A 16,920-nucleotide genomic window follows, 5' to 3' on the forward strand; every position below is an offset into this window, starting at 1 on the left:
TCTTACGTGAACGAAAACCAATGAGAAAGAAAACACACATGCACCGTATTTTTACTTAAAGAGACAACAGCATAATAAACACGCTGCCTGTCATTAATGTTAATCAAAGAACAAAAGAAAATCATTCACTGATCTTGAGTGAATATATTTAATAACTTTATTCATCTTTATTTTATTTATAAGAAGAAAACTATGCAGTGTTTTTAAACTTTTAATTACAGTTTCTGTACCAGGAAATTTGGTTTATTTATGATATTGCTTGTTTGTTCCTATCTTATTACTGACTGTTTACTTGTCTTTAACACTTTATTATTTGAAATGTATATTAATCTAGTTGTTTTTGCTATGGTATTTTTTATTAAAGCATAGGCAAAAATCCTCTTGCAGTGTTTTGTAGGCTGCTGATTTTTGCTCATGTTATTCAGCTGCAACAGAATGCTTTGTTTTAGACCATGGCTGCATGTCCATTAAAGTTATGCATTTCAGTAACAATAAAAATACATTACAGAGCAGTATTCTGTCCATGTCATGGATGAATGTCTCATATATGCCATAAACATAGAATTGGTTGTATTATTTAGGAAAAATGGTATTCATGAACAATGTAATGAACCTTTTGGATTTAATGGGCTATGTGCCTTGACCTCTTGCACACTAAATTCTGCAGTCACTGGCAAGTAAAAGTTTTTTGACTGCGCTGGTTGACTTTAATGCCTGCTGTTTGGCCTGATGCCCCTTACTTTCTATGTGCCTTGTCACATCCTGCACACCTTGATGGGCACAGGAGTTATCTTGGCGGCAGATAGAGCACCAGTAATAGGAGCTGGTGCTTCCATAAATGGCAATTTAGTAATCGATTCTTTATTAAAAGAGCTCTTGTAGTTGGCTGCTCCTGCTACTTTTCTCTCTTTTGTTTGATGGCCTCTTCTGACACCCTAGCAATCACCTCAACTGTCTCTTTCTCTTTGACCTGCACTGTCTTTCATCTTCCACCTGCACTGTCTCTTCATCTCCCACATGCACTGTCTCTTCCTCTTCCACCTGCAATGTCTCTTCATCTTCCACCTGCACTGTCTCTTCTTCATCTTCCACCTGCACCATCTCTTCATCTTCCACCTGCACCCTCTCTTCATCTTCCACCTGCACTCTCTTCTTCCTCTTCCACCTGCACTGTCTCTTCCTCTTCCACCTGCACTGTCTCTTCATCTTCCACCTGCACTGTCTCTTCTTCCTCTTCCACCTGCACTGTCTCTTCTTCATCTTCTACATGCACTGTCTCTTCCTCTTCCACCTGCACTGTCTCTTCATCTTCCACCTGCACTGTCTCTTCTTCATCTTCCACCTGCACTGTCTCTTCTTCCTCTTCCACCTGCACTGTCTCTTCATCTTCCACCAGCGCTGTCTCTTCCTCTTCCACCTGCACTGTCTCTTCTTCACCTTCTACCTGCACTATCTCTTCCTCTTCCACCTGCACTGTCTCTTCATCTTCCACCTGCATTGTCTCTTCTTCATCTTCTACCTGCACTGTCTCTTTCTCTTCCACCTGCACCATCTCTTCATCTTCCACCTGCACCCTCTCTTCCTCATCCACCTGCACTGTCTCTTCATCTTCCACCTGCACTGTCTCTTCTTCATCTTCTACCTGCACTGTCTCTTCCTCTTCCACCTGCACTGTCTCTTCATCTTCCACCTGCACTGTCTCTTCTTCATCTTCTACCTGCACTGTCTCTTCCTCTTCCACCTGCACTGTCTCTTCTTCCTCTTCCACATGCACTGTCTCTTCTTCATCTTCCACCAGCGCTGTCTCTTCCTCTTCCACCTGCACTGTCTGTTCCTCTTCCACCTGCACTGTCTCTTCCTCTTCCACCTGCACTGTCTCTTCATCTTCCACCTGCATTGTCTCTTCTTCATCTTCTACCTGCACTGTCTCTTTCTCTTCCACCTGCACCATCTCTTCATCTTCCACCTGCACCCTCTCTTCCTCTTCCACCTGTACTGTCTCTTCATCTTCCACCTGCACTGTCTCTTCTTCATCTTCTACCTGCACTGTCTCTTCCTCTTCCACCTGCACTGTCTCTTCATCTTCCACCTGCACTGTCTCTTCTTCATCTTCTACCTGCACTGTCTCTTCCTCTTCCACCTGCACTGTCTCTTCTTCCTCTTCCACCTGCACCATCTCTTCTTCATCTTCCACCAGCGCTGTCTCTTCCTCTTCCACCTGCACTGTCTGTTCCTCTTCCACCTGCACTGTCTCTTCCTCTTCCACCTGCACTGTCTCTTCTTCATCTTCTACCTGCACTGTCTCTTCCTCTTCCACCTGCACTGTCTCTTCTTCATCTTCCACCTGCAACATCTCTTCTTCATCTTCCACCAGCGCTGTCTCTTCCTCTTCCACCTGCACTGTCTGTCCCTCTTCCACCTGCACTGTCTCTTCCTCTTCCACCTGCACTGTCTCTTCTTCATCTTCTACCTGCATTGTCTCTTCTTCATCTTCTACCTGCACTGTCTCTTTCTCTTCCACTTGCACCATCTCTTCATCTTCCACCTGCACCCTCTCTTCCTCTTCCACCTGCACTGTCTCTTCATCTTCCACCTGCACTGTCTCTTCTTCATCTTCTACCTGCACTGTCTCTTCCTCTTCCACCTGCACTGTCTCTTCCTCTTCCACCTGCACTGTCTCTTCCTCTTCCACCTGCACTGTCTCTTCATCTTCCACCTGCACTGTCTCTGCTTCATCTTCTACCTGCACTGTCTCTTCCTCTTCCACCTGCACTGTCTCTTCTTCCTCTTCCACCTGCACCATCTCTTCTTCATCTTCCACCAGCGCTGTTTCTTCCTCTTCCATCTGCACTGTCTGTTCCTCTTCCACCTGCACTGTCTCTTCATCTTCCACCTGCACTGTCTCTTCTTCATCTTCTACCTGCACTGTCTCTTCCTCTTCCACCTGCACTGTCTCTTCTTCCTCTTCCACCTGCACCATCTCTTCTTCATCTTTAATGCCTGCTGTTTGGCCTGATGCCCCTTACTTTCTATGTGCCTTGTCACATCCTGCACACCTTGATGGGCACAGGAGTTATCTTGGCGGCAGATAGAGCACCAGTAATAGGAGCTGGTGCTTCCATAAATGGCAATTTAGTAATCGATTCTTTATTAAAAGAGCTCTTGTAGTTGGCTGCTCCTGCTACTTTTCTCTCTTTTGTTTGATGGCCTCTTCTGACACCCTAGCCATCACCTCAACTGTCTCTTTCTCTTTGACCTGCACTGTCTTTCATCTTCCACCTGCACTGTCTCTTCATCTCCCACATGCACTGTCTCTTCCTCTTCCACCTGCAATGTCTCTTCATCTTCCACCTGCACTGTCTCTTCTTCATCTTCCACCTGCACCATCTCTTCATCTTCCACCTGCACCATCTCTTCATCTTCCACCTGCACCCTCTCTTCATCTTCCACCTGCACTCTCTTCTTCCTCTTCCACCTGCACTGTCTCTTCATCTTCCACCTGCACTGTCTCTTCCTCTTCCACCTGCACTGTCTCTTCATCTTCCACCTGCACTGTCTCTTCTTCCTCTTCCACCTGCACTGTCTCTTCTTCATCTTCTACCTGCACTGTCTCTTCCTCTTCCACCTGCACTGTCTCTTCTTCATCTTCCACCTGCACTGTCTCTTCTTCCTCTTCCACCTGCACTGTCTCTTCATCTTCCACCAGCGCTGTCTCTTCCTCTTCCACCTGCACTGTCTCTTCTTCATCTTATACCTGCACTATCTCTTCCTCTTCCACCTGCACTGTCTCTTTATCTTCCACCTGCATTGTCTCTTCTTCATCTTCTACCTGCACTGTCTCTTTCTCTTCCACCTGCACCATCTCTTCATCTTCCACCTGCACCCTCTCTTCCTCTTCCACCTGTACTGTCTCTTCATCTTCCACCTGCACTGTCTCTTCTTCATCTTCTACCTGCACTGTCTCTTCCTCTTCCACCTGCACTGTCTCTTCATCTTCCACCTGCACTGTCTCTTCTTCATCTTCTACCTGCACTGTCTCTTCCTCTTCCACCTGCACTGTCTCTTCTTCCTCTTCCACCTGCACCATCTCTTCTTCATCTTCCACCAGCGCTGTCTCTTCCTCTTCCACCTGCACTGTCTGTTCCTCTTCCACCTGCACTGTCTCTTCCTCTTCCACCTGCACTGTCTCTTCTTCATCTTCTACCTGCACTGTCTCTTCCTCTTCCACCTGCACTGTCTCTTCTTCATCTTCCACCTGCAACATCTCTTCTTCATCTTCCACCAGCGCTGTCTCTTCCTCTTCCACCTGCACTGTCTGTCCCTCTTCCACCTGCACTGTCTCTTCCTCTTCCACCTGCACTGTCTCTTCTTCATCTTCTACCTGCATTGTCTCTTCTTCATCTTCTACCTGCACTGTCTCTTTCTCTTCCACTTGCACCATCTCTTCATCTTCCACCTGCACCCTCTCTTCCTCTTCCACCTGCACTGTCTCTTCATCTTCCACCTGCACTGTCTCTTCTTCATCTTCTACCTGCACTGTCTCTTCCTCTTCCACCTGCACTGTCTCTTCCTCTTCCACCTGCACTGTCTCTTCCTCTTCCACCTGCACTGTCTCTTCCTCTTCCACCTGCACTGTCTCTTCATCTTCCACCTGCACTGTCTCTGCTTCATCTTCTACCTGCACTGTCTCTTCCTCTTCCACCTGCACTGTCTCTTCTTCCTCTTCCACCTGCACCATCTCTTCTTCATCTTCCACCAGCGCTGTTTCTTCCTCTTCCATCTGCACTGTCTGTTCCTCTTCCACCTGCACTGTCTCTTCCTCTTCCACCTGCACTGTCTCTTCATCTTCCACCTGCACTGTCTCTTCTTCATCTTCTACCTGCACTGTCTCTTCCTCTTCCACCTGCACTGTCTCTTCTTCCTCTTCCACCTGCACCATCTCTTCTTCATCTTTAATGCCTGCTGTTTGGCCTGATGCCCCTTACTTTCTATGTGCCTTGTCACATCCTGCACACCTTGATGGGCACAGGAGTTATCTTGGCGGCAGATAGAGCACCAGTAATAGGAGCTGGTGCTTCCATAAATGGCAATTTAGTAATCGATTCTTTATTAAAAGAGCTCTTGTAGTTGGCTGCTCCTGCTACTTTTCTCTCTTTTGTTTGATGGCCTCTTCTGACACCCTAGCCATCACCTCAACTGTCTCTTTCTCTTTGACCTGCACTGTCTTTCATCTTCCACCTGCACTGTCTCTTCATCTCCCACATGCACTGTCTCTTCCTCTTCCACCTGCAATGTCTCTTCATCTTCCACCTGCACTGTCTCTTCTTCATCTTCCACCTGCACCATCTCTTCATCTTCCACCTGCACCATCTCTTCATCTTCCACCTGCACCCTCTCTTCATCTTCCACCTGCACTCTCTTCTTCCTCTTCCACCTGCACTGTCTCTTCATCTTCCACCTGCACTGTCTCTTCCTCTTCCACCTGCACTGTCTCTTCATCTTCCACCTGCACTGTCTCTTCTTCCTCTTCCACCTGCACTGTCTCTTCTTCATCTTCTACCTGCACTGTCTCTTCCTCTTCCACCTGCACTGTCTCTTCTTCATCTTCCACCTGCACTGTCTCTTCTTCCTCTTCCACCTGCACTGTCTCTTCATCTTCCACCAGCGCTGTCTCTTCCTCTTCCACCTGCACTGTCTCTTCTTCATCTTATACCTGCACTATCTCTTCCTCTTCCACCTGCACTGTCTCTTTATCTTCCACCTGCATTGTCTCTTCTTCATCTTCTACCTGCACTGTCTCTTTCTCTTCCACCTGCACCATCTCTTCATCTTCCACCTGCACCCTCTCTTCCTCATCCACCTGCACTGTCTCTTCATCTTCCACCTGCACTGTCTCTTCTTCATCTTCTACCTGCACTGTCTCTTCCTCTTCCACCTGCACTGTCTCTTCATCTTCCACCTGCACTGTCTCTTCTTCATCTTCTACCTGCACTGTCTCTTCCTCTTCCACCTGCACTGTCTCTTCTTCCTCTTCCACATGCACTTTCTCTTCTTCATCTTCCACCAGCGCTGTCTCTTCCTCTTCCACCTGCACTGTCTGTTCCTCTTCCACCTGCACTGTCTCTTCCTCTTCCACCTGCACTGTCTCTTCATCTTCCACCTGCACTGTCTCTTCTTCATCTTCTACCTGCACTGTCTCTTTCTCTTCCACCTGCACCATCTCTTCATCTTCCACCTGCACCCTCTCTTCCTCTTCCACCTGCACTGTCTCTTCCTCTTCCATCTGCACTGTCTCTTCTTCATCTTCTACCTGCACTGTCTCTTCCTCTTCCACCTGCACTGTCTCTTCATCTTCCACCTGCACTGTCTCTTCTTCATCTTCTACCTGCACTGTCTCTTCCTCTTCCACCTGCACTGTCTCTTCTTCCTCTTCCACATGCACCATCTCTTCTTCATCTTCCACCAGCGCTGTCTCTTCCTCTTCCACCTGCACTGTCTGTTCCTCTTCCACCTGCACTGTCTCTTCCTCTTCCACCTGCACTGTCTCTTCATCTTCCACCTGCACTGTCTCTTCTTCATCTTCTACCTGCACTGTCTCTTCCTCTTCCACCTGCACTGTCTCTTCTTCATCTTCCACCTGCACCATCTCTTCTTCATCTTCCACCAGCGCTGTCTCTTCCTCTTCCACCTGCACTGTCTGTTCCTCTTCCACCTGCACTGTCTCTTCCTCTCCCACCTGCACTGTCTCTTCTTCATCTTCTACCTGCATTGTCTCTTCTTCATCTTCTACCTGCACTGTCTCTTTCTCTTCCACCTGCACCATCTCTTCATCTTCCACCTGCACCCTCTCTTCCTCTTCCACCTGCACTGTCTCTTCATCTTCCACCTGCACTGTCTCTTCTTCATCTTCTACCTGCACTGTCTCTTCCTCTTCCACCTGCACTGTCTCTTCATCTTCTACCTGCACTGTCTCTTCCTCTTCCACCTGCACTGTCTCTTCATCTTCCACCTGCACTGTCTCTTCATCTTCCACCTGCACTGTCTCTTCTTCATCTTCTACCTGCACTGTCTCTTCCTCTTCCACCTGCACTGTCTCTTCTTCCTCTTCCACCTGCACCATCTCTTCTTCATCTTCCACCAGCGCTGTCTCTTCCTCTTCCACCTGCACTGTCTGTTCCTCTTCCACCTGCACTGTCTCTTCATCTTCCACCTGCACTGTCTCTTCTTCATCTTCTACCTGCACTGTCTCTTCCTCTTCCACCTGCACTGTCTCTTCTTCCTCTTCCACCTGCACCATCTCTTCTTCATCTTCCACCAGCGCTGTCTCTTCCTCTTCCACCTGCACTGTCTGTTCCTCTTCCACCTGCACTGTCTCTTCCTCTTCCACCTGCACTGTCTCTTCTTCATCTTCTACCTGCATTGTCTCTTCTTCATCTTCTACCTGCACTGTCTCTTTCTCTTTCACCTGCACCATCTCTTCATCTTCCACCTGCACCCTCTCTTCCTCTTCCACCTGCACTGTCTCTTCATCTTCCACCTGCACTGTCTCTTCTTCATCTTCTACCTGCACTGTCTCTTCCTCTTCCACCTGCACTGTCTCTTCATCTTCCACCTGCACTGTCTCTTCTTCATCTTCTACCTGCACTGTCTCTTCCTCTTCCACCTGCACCGTCTCTTCATCTTCCACCTGCACTGTCTCTTCTTCATCTTCTACCTGCACTATCTCTTCCTCTTCCACCTGCACTGTCTCTTCCTCTTCCACCTGCACTGTCTCTTCCTCTTCCACCTGCACTGTCTCTTCTTCATCTTCTACCTGCACTGTCTCTTCCTCTTCCACCTGCACTGTCTCTTCTTCATCTTCCACCTGCACTGTCTCTTCCTCTTCCACCTGCACTGTCTCTTCTTCCTCTTCCACCTGCACCATCTCTTCTTCATCTTCCACCAGCGCTGTTTCTTCCTCTTCCACCTGCACTGTCTGTTCCTCTTCCACCTGCACTGTCTCTTCCTCTTCCACCTGCACTGTCTCTTCTTCATCTTCTACCTGCATTGTCTCTTCTTCATCTTCTACCTGCACTGTCTCTTTCTCTTCCACCTGCACCATCTCTTCATCTTTCACCTGCACCCTCTCTTCCTCTTCCACCTGCACTGTCTCTTCATCTTCCACCTGCACTGTCTCTTCTTCATCTTCTACCTGCACTGTCTCTTCCTCTTCCACCTGCACTGTCTCTTCATCTTCTACCTGCACTGTCTCTTCCTCTTCCACCTGCACCATCTCTTCATCTTCCACCTGCACTGTCTCTTCTTCATCTTCTACCTGCACTGTCTCTTCTTCATCTTCCACCAGCACTGTCTCTTCCTCTTCCACCTGCACTGTCTGTTCCTCTTCCACCTGCACTGTCTCTTCCTCTTCCACCTGCACTGTCTCTTCTTCATCTTCCACTTGCACTGTTTCTTCTTCATCTACCACCTGCACTGTCTCTTCCTCTTCCACCTGCATTGTCTCTTCCTCTTCCACCTGCACTGTCTCTTCTTCATCTTCTACCTGCACTGTCTCTTCCTCTTCCACCTGCACTGTCTCTTCTTCATCTTCCACTTGCACTGTCTCTTCCTCTTCCACCTGCACTGTCTCTTCTTCATCTTCTACCTGCACTGTCTCTTCTTCATCTTCTACCTGCACTGTCTCTTCTTCATCTTCCACTTGCACTGTCTCTTCTTCATCTACCACCTGCACTGTCTCTTCTTCATCTTCCACCTGCACCGTCTCTTCTTCATCTTCCACCTGCACTGTCTCTTCTTCATCTTCCACCTGCACTGTCTCTTCTTCATCTTCCACCTTCACTGTTTCTTCCTCTTCCACTTGCACTGTCTCTTCCTCCTACAGCTGCACTGTCTCTTCCTCTTCCACCTGCACTGTCTCTTCTTCATCTTCCACCTTCACTGTCTCTTCCTCTTACAGCTGCACTGTCTCTTCCTCTTTCACCTGCACCATCTGTTCCTATTCCACCTCCACCATCTCTTCTTCATCTTCCACCTGCACTGTCTCTTCCTCTTCCACCTGCACCGTCTCTTCCTCTTCCACCTGCACCGTCTCTTCTTCTTACACCTGCATTGTCTCTTCCTCTTACACCTGCACCGTCTCTTCTTCTTACACCTGCATTGTCTCTTCCTCTTACACCTGCACCGTCTCTTCCTCTTACACCTGCACGGTCTCTTCTTCCTCCACCTCCACCATCTCTTCCTCTTCCACCTGCACAGTCTCACCTGCACCATCTCCTCCTCTGTCTTCTCCTCTAATGTGCATACCATTTTTGCCACCTTCTCTGGGCCAGTATCCTGTAACCTGGCATTTTTGGTGGGCTTTCCTCTCAGGGATGAAATGAAAGGATGCTTTGTTGCCTCTTACCACCTGACAACTTTGAAAGACAGATGCAATGATTCATGCATCCATGGGCAGGATTTAATTATAAAATATGACATGATTTTAAAAGTGACCTATAACATTGACCTATAACATGCAATTAACTTGACTTTAATTTATTTAGTGCTAATAAAATAATTAAGCCTAATGGAGAGAGATATATTCATAATGTGACAAGTCATTCATCGTGTGATAACGAAAATATGACAAGGCCTGCTAGACTAACGTTACTTGTTCTGAGCAGATGTTGTCAGTGAACAGGCTGTAAAACTGTTTGCTGAGTTACAGACACTCATGAAAAACTGATGCTAATTATCTGGGAAACATTCTCTAACAGCAGTTAAGTTGTCATTGTTTGTATCAAACAAGTTATGAATTTGTTGTAAAATTAAAACAAGTGATCATGACTTACTCTGTGCTCAAAGTGATGCTCGGAGCTCCAGTGGTTTCCTCTGTGGGTGAACAATTCCATGATATGCCTTTTTCATTGGTTATTGCGTTAAATCTTACCCAGATACAATAGTGCTATTTTCTGATTGGCTATTGTTTAGCCTATTTCTTTTTTTTTTTTTTGATTGGCTGATAAGTGGCAGGCTCGGATTAAGAACTTGGAAACACCCTTTATTCCTGCCAGTTCCATAGTGAGAGGGGCGCAGCCAGAAAAGATTTGGGCGCTGTGGCATATTAAATATATTATAAATAGTTTTTCTGCATGAGAAATACAATGTGTGGTGGGAGTGCGTGACAAAAGACCGAAATGAGTCACTGTCAGGCTCAATGTGTGACACTTGAGAGCCCTGTCAATGTTTTCAGTGCAAAGGCAGAAAGGGGTGGTGTGATGTCATTGGCAACAAGTAGGCTGCAATATTAATATGGGCCTAATGAAGTAGAATTCACATTAAACAAATTGATGGGCTTAAGTGTTGTACCAGATGTAATTTGTCATATTATAAACAGTTATTTAAACACATCGTTTTTATTTTTTTATGAATTGCTATTAATGCAGATGTAATGATGATCAGAAATGACCAGCAGCACAAATGTTAAGTTTCCTGAAGCAATACTATACTTTGTTTTGTGAATATTAGATTAATCAAATCGTGAATACACTGATGAAAAATAACAAACCTCAACAAAGAAAGTCTCTGAACAGCTTTTGGGAATCCTCAAATTTGGTTGACATGAAACTTAAAGCGATAGTTCACCCAAAAATGAATGTTTATCTGTTTACCCCCAGGGCATCGGTCCGTGTATAATTCGTTTTTTAATTAAATATTAAAATCTGAAGAAAAAAAAAATTGCACATTTTTAGTTTTTCATTTGTCCAAACAAAACGAAAAATCAAGACTTCGGCTTCATTTTTTAGTTTTTACATTCAGGGACAGAAAACGAATATACAACTTGAATTTTCGATCTCTACACGTGGGCGGAAATGAAACGCCCCTCTCCACTGATTGGTCAACCGAACATTAAAACATACTAATAGTCTTAAACCATAATAAGAGTCCTATGCTTCTATGTATTCTTAACGTGTTTATTTCTACTCTTCATTAAACAGCCAGCGCCGGGTTTCCCGATAACGATTTACAAATATGGATTCAGTACTGTATATAAAAACATGAAATGCATAATCTGAAAAACCAAGTCTTGTGCATCATAGGGAATAATATTCTGAATATTTTACAGTTGGTTTAATACCTTTAGATCAAATAGTGTTGTCGTTTAATAGATTCATATTATTGCATACATTAAAAGTTGTACAATTATTTCAAAGCACATTAAATGGTAATTCAAAAAACGGAACTTTGTGCAATAATAGGGAGGTTTTTCCGAACATTTTATTGTTGGTTTTATATTATAATGTCATGTAGTTAAAATGTTTAATTAATTTAAATGGTTAAAAAAATTCCCTAGAAATCAAGCCTTGTGCGAGTTAGTTTGGGCTCAGTTTAATTGGCAAAAAAAATTAATTATTTTGAACGTCAAACTAACTTTACCGCTGTCCGGTAGCGCGGTTAAATTAGTTTCACATTCAATATCTCTTAATCCTGGCTTGATCTGTAAGAGGCGACAAGTCTCACGAAAATATCAGATATAAGTAGATTAAATAATGGAGAGTGAATCTTCTTTGGGTTTAATGTTGAGTTAAAATACCAGTTTTTAGGTTCATATCACCAGCTCCTGTTCTGGAGTGTGAAGTGATTTCAGGTGTATATTATATCATCTGTATTCTGTTCTTAAATCCACTATTCTTAATGAATTTCAAAATTGTCTTTATTATTTTACCGGTTTCTTATTTGTTCATTGCATCCTAAATTCTGTAGTCCTTCGTAGTAGACATGTTTCACATAATCCAGTGCTGTTTCATATGAAGTGTAGAATTAAGTTTTGTTTGACCCATCCTTAGTCTTGTTAAAATGACCTGATCTTCTCTACTTATAGTTTAATATCATAATGTTTTGACTTATCCTGTTTCTTATAATATAAAAATGTCTTTCTGTTTTACAGTCATTCCAATTCCCTTTCCATTTCCAATTGCAAGCTTCTTTGATTATACTTTTCCTCTTCATCCTGCTTAGTGAAACTGAAATAGTAGTAATATTCAGATTAAGTGACTTTTTAGCACTGGTTTAGTAGTGCAGTAAAAATACTTTGCTACAGTGCTTAAGTATTTTTTGGGAGTATCTGTATTTTACTCGAGTTGTTATATTTAAGCCAACTTTTACTTTTACCTCACTACATTTCCTAATTAAAATTTATACTTTTACTCCAATACATTTCCTGTAAGTATATCCGTTACTTACTACAAAATAGTTAGAAGAACATAGACTGCAGGAATTAAGCAGGTTTGACGAATCAGTGGTCTGGCGTTTGGAAGTTAAACTCATAAAAAAACACCTTTGTTCATGTGAAAACAACCGCGGATGATTTCATTTCCCACTCAAATCAAGTCTGGGCTGTGTGATATACAGCATCGTCTGTGATAATATGGTAAGTGCTGTTACAACCTATGGTAAAAGATTAGCTGTCAAGAGGAAGGCAGATTTACTTGAAATTTCAGCTGAAATTAATAATTTAATAGAGAAAGGAACTTTCAATTTAGAAGATATGGCCGCTTTAAATAAACACCAAAATAAACTTGACAAAATATATGAAGAAAAAGCCAAGGGAGCCTTTATTAGATCAAGAAAACAGTGGTTAGAAACAGGAGAAAAAAACAGTAAATACTTCTTTAATCTTGAAAAAAGAAGAGTGGAGGTCAGTGTGGTCAGGAAAATGAAAATCGATGCTGTTGTTTGTGAGGATAAATTGTTAAATTGTTGGATAAATTATTGTTTAGGACAATAACAAATTCAATAACCGCTTTGTTCAAAATTATATCAACAGAAAATCTATTCCAGTGTATGCTTTTAATTGGATGGTATTGTACAATGTTAATTGGAGTGCTGCTTGATCTGTTCCACACAAATATTTAAAGAACAAAATAAGTCACATTTAAAATATTATATACAACCTGAATTCCGGAAAAGTTGGGACGTTTTTTAAATTTTAATAAAATGAAAACTAAAAGACTTTTAAATCACATGAGCCAATATTTTATTCACAATAGAACATAGATAACATAGCAAATGTTTAAACTGAGAAAGTTTACAATTTTATGCACAAAATGAGCTCATTTCAATTTTGATTTCTGCTACAGGTCTCAAAATAGTTGGGACGGGGCATGTTTACCATGGTGTAGCATCTCCTTTTCTTTTCAAAACAGTTTGAAGACGTCTGGGCATTGAAGCTAAAGCGGGAGTACTAAAAAATTATTTTATTATTTTTTAATTATTATTTTTTTAATTATTTTTTAATAAATTATATTCTGTAAATTAACACCAAATTTCACAGACAAGGCTTAAATCAAGTCTTAGACTAAAATGTAAATCTGAGCAGTTTCAACTGAAAGAAACTTGCTCTGACGGATCTTAAAACATCTCAGTGTCTTTGATGTTTCAAGATACAAACCAGGAATGTTTTTTCTAAAGCATGTTAATAAAAATGACTTAAATATCCTAATTTAACTACGGCCTAATCCTGGTTTAGTCTAAACCCTGTCTGTGAAACCGGGCCTAAGATTTGTTTTAAAGATTTTGTGACATTTTCATAAAATTTAAGCACATTTCCCTCTAATTTGTCAGTGATGTGATTTACTTTTGAGTTGTTTAATATTGATGATTTTCAACAGATTTAATAGTTTTTTGGGGAAAATACAATATTTTTTAATTGTTAATTTTTTTATATATTTAAATCAGCAATCAATTATATCAACTATGTATAAAACTTACAAAACAAGTGATATATTACCGTATATGATTCAAACATTGAATAGTTCCTTTAAAATAATTTATAAATATTTATTACTTGTTAATAACATAATATTTCTAACTAGATAACAAGATAAACAAGATAGTTCAGAAAAGTAAAATATGTTGCAGGCGCTTACACACAGAACCTCTGCGCTACTGACGTCCCGAATTTGAATCCCAGCTCACGGATCTTTCCCGATCCCTCACACCCCCCCCCCCCCCCCTCTCTCTTAGCTGACATTCATTCATGAAGACATCAGGTGATGAGAAACACCTGCTCGGATGATACTGTAGTGAATATATTGAGTAGTTCTCCAGCTCCTCCTCCTTTATCCAGGCTTGGGACGCTGTGATTTATGAAGAAACCCCTGTGACACAGTTCTGGAACACATTCATCATTACAATATTACGTTTGAGGCGGTCATTAATTACAATGTGAAGTAGATGGTGATTATGATGCTGAATGAACTTACAGCCAATGAAGATATAATACCAATAAACAGAACAGAAATGATCATAACAGTCATCTCTGGTCTTGATTCTGTGCCTTCAATGGGGAGTTGTCTTCTTGTTCTCTCTGGAAGAAAAAATATTTTGGAGGAAAAACACAAGAAAATATAAGTGCATCCTTTCATTATTTCTACGGGAAAGAATAAAGACTGAAATATAAATGGTTTTATTCATGTGGTTTTACTCACCTTTAATTAAAAGGTCAACACTCCTGATAACTGATTCCCTCATGTTGATGTAGCACTGGTATACGCCTGCATCAGTGTGTTGAAGATTGTTGAGTTTGATGGAGAAGATTCCTCTCAGATACTCCTCGGGGAAACTTTCAACTCTGTTCTTGTACTCTGGATCCTGTCCTTCCACAGAGACTTGACCATTAATAATATCATACACAGTCTGGGTGTACTTGATTCTCCAGTGCACATCTATGTCTTGAATTCTAATCAGAGGTTCTTCAGAAGAACAAGGTAAAACAGCAGAGTCTCCAATAAATCCCTCAACAATCTGCTGCAGAGACACTGAAAAGAGACAAGTTATGATAAAAGATACCAAGTTCAGCAGGCGAGAATGATAGAAGTGCTTTACAAATAATTCTTAATTTTAGTGCTCACCTCCATTTATAAACAGAAACACAGGTAGAAAACACAGCTGTGAATACCTGTAAACATAGAGTCAACACTTAGACAAAGCCAACATCTATGGATAAAAAAATTAAGAAAATAATATACAAATACAAACCTGATTCCAAAAAACTTGGGACATTGTAAATATTGTGAGCAAAAAATGAATAATTTACAGATCTTATAAACTTATATTTTATTCACAATAGAATATAGATAACATATCAAATGTTGAAAGTGAGAAATTTTGAAAATGTCATGACAAATATTGGCTCATTTTGGATTTTGTGAGAGCTTCACATTCCAAAAAAGTTGGGACAGGTAGCAATAAGAGGCCGGAAAAGTTAAATGTCCATATAAGGCCACCCTTAAAAATATTCTTGTTTGCCCTAACCCGACCGACCCTGTCAATTTAGGACCGACTCAATTTTTTATTTTATTTTGCTTTTAGTCCGACCGACTTGCCGATTGTAAATTTGCGTTAAGACCGACCAAATTTTTTTTTACTCTTCAAACTACTAATGCAAAAGCAATAAAATAATATTAATTATATTTAAGTAAGTATTGTAAATATATAAATTTTCTAGGCCTACATACAAACGAAGGCTATCTTCCTTAATTTAAAAAAACCTGTGACGTCTATAACGGATTTCACACTATGCCTGCGTTTCGTCTCCTCTCATTCATTCTCAGTCAACGGTTCGCGCTTGGTAATGATGGCTGCGGCAGCAGTAAACAAAATGTTCGCGGTCACTGTTCAAAGTCATATGGGTTCGGGCACCATAATATATCTAAAAAATGCATTAAAACAGCTCGACACCGCTTTAACTTGGCACTAAGTTCTGGAAAACTGTGCCCAGATCTTTTCCCATCCCTTCTATGGAGGAATTATTGAGTCAGATTATAAACTAAAAGTCTAAAACTAAAAGTCTTATACCAAATCTAAAAATCTAAATTTGAAACTTAAAGTCCAAGTCGAAAATTAATTTGGTATTTAGGATTGGGCATTTTCTATTTAGGGTTGGGCATTTGGTCATTTAGCCAATTAGGATTTAGGTTTGGGCATTTGGGGATTTAGGATTGGGAATTTGGTATTTAGGATTGGGCATTTAATCATTTAGCCATTTAGGATTGAGGATTTTGTCCTCAATACCCTTCTCCCGTCTAGTCTAAAACCAAGTCCAATTGCGCGAATCGATTGGACCAACCAACACAAGTTTCGTAAATGAAAATAGGAAATTGACTTTTACGACCTTCTCTCGGAGCGGGTCCTGGTTTTTTTTTTTTTTTGGAGCGCGTCCAGCTTTTTTTTTTTTTTTGGCACACACATCACACAGCAACTGCAGCTTCGGACACATCCATAACAGCAAATAATACTTCTGCACAATGTTTCTCTTTTTACAACAGAAATGTGAATTCTGCTGGTATTCAGACAGTCTCATGCATACAGATACAGATTCGGGCTTGAATTGCCTAGGGCTGTTAAAATAGCACGTATCACTTTTTTTTATGTCCCTGTACGCAAGCAGGGACACATCATTGATTATTGCAAACGCGAAACAGCAATGTTCAACACTGCAACTGCCCTCCATTGTGCTTGGGAACTAATGTGGTCGGAGCTGCGTTCTCTGGGATTCTCTCAAGCGGTGGACTTCTACGTTCTGATTGGTTGCTGCCCAACCACATCATAGCTCATTACCATAAAGTTGCCTTGATTTCAACTCTCCTCAACGCTCTCAACGGCCAAGTCGCGCTGCGCCGCACCGCTCCTTGCCGCTGCTCGACGCCGGCTTACATTGGAAATGAATGACTTCCGGCCACTTTGACGCAACCCGACGCCGGCGGTGTGAATGCACAGTGAGGCCTCAAGATAGCGCATCGAGCAAAATATTACTGCACATTTATTCAAAGCATTAGAATACATGACTGTGAAAAAACAACATAATATTTAAAATAATTTTTATGAAAAATTATTATTAAGTTGCTTAAAGAACTTTGCTTAACAGCGTCATGTATACAT

General features: G+C 42.1%; 1 protein-coding gene across 1 annotated transcript in view; it reads right to left on the reverse strand.

Moving 5' to 3' along the window:
- LOC132160231 (CD276 antigen homolog) overlaps positions 1 to 16,920 on the reverse strand; it is a 37,220-nt gene that overhangs the window by 11,787 nt on the left and 8,513 nt on the right. Inside the window, exons 2-5 of the mRNA XM_059569965.1 lie at positions 14,892 to 14,938; positions 14,469 to 14,798; positions 14,244 to 14,347; positions 13,980 to 14,151 (exon numbers count right to left, since the gene is read on the reverse strand). Coding sequence (XP_059425948.1) covers positions 14,125 to 14,151; positions 14,244 to 14,347; positions 14,469 to 14,798; positions 14,892 to 14,938 — 508 coding nt within the window. The 3' untranslated portion in view covers positions 13,980 to 14,124. The remainder of the gene's footprint in view (positions 1 to 13,979; positions 14,152 to 14,243; positions 14,348 to 14,468; positions 14,799 to 14,891; positions 14,939 to 16,920) is intronic.

This window comes from Carassius carassius, chromosome 16 (genome assembly GCF_963082965.1).
Source record: "Carassius carassius chromosome 16, fCarCar2.1, whole genome shotgun sequence".
Lineage (NCBI taxonomy): Eukaryota > Metazoa > Chordata > Actinopteri > Cypriniformes > Cyprinidae > Carassius > Carassius carassius.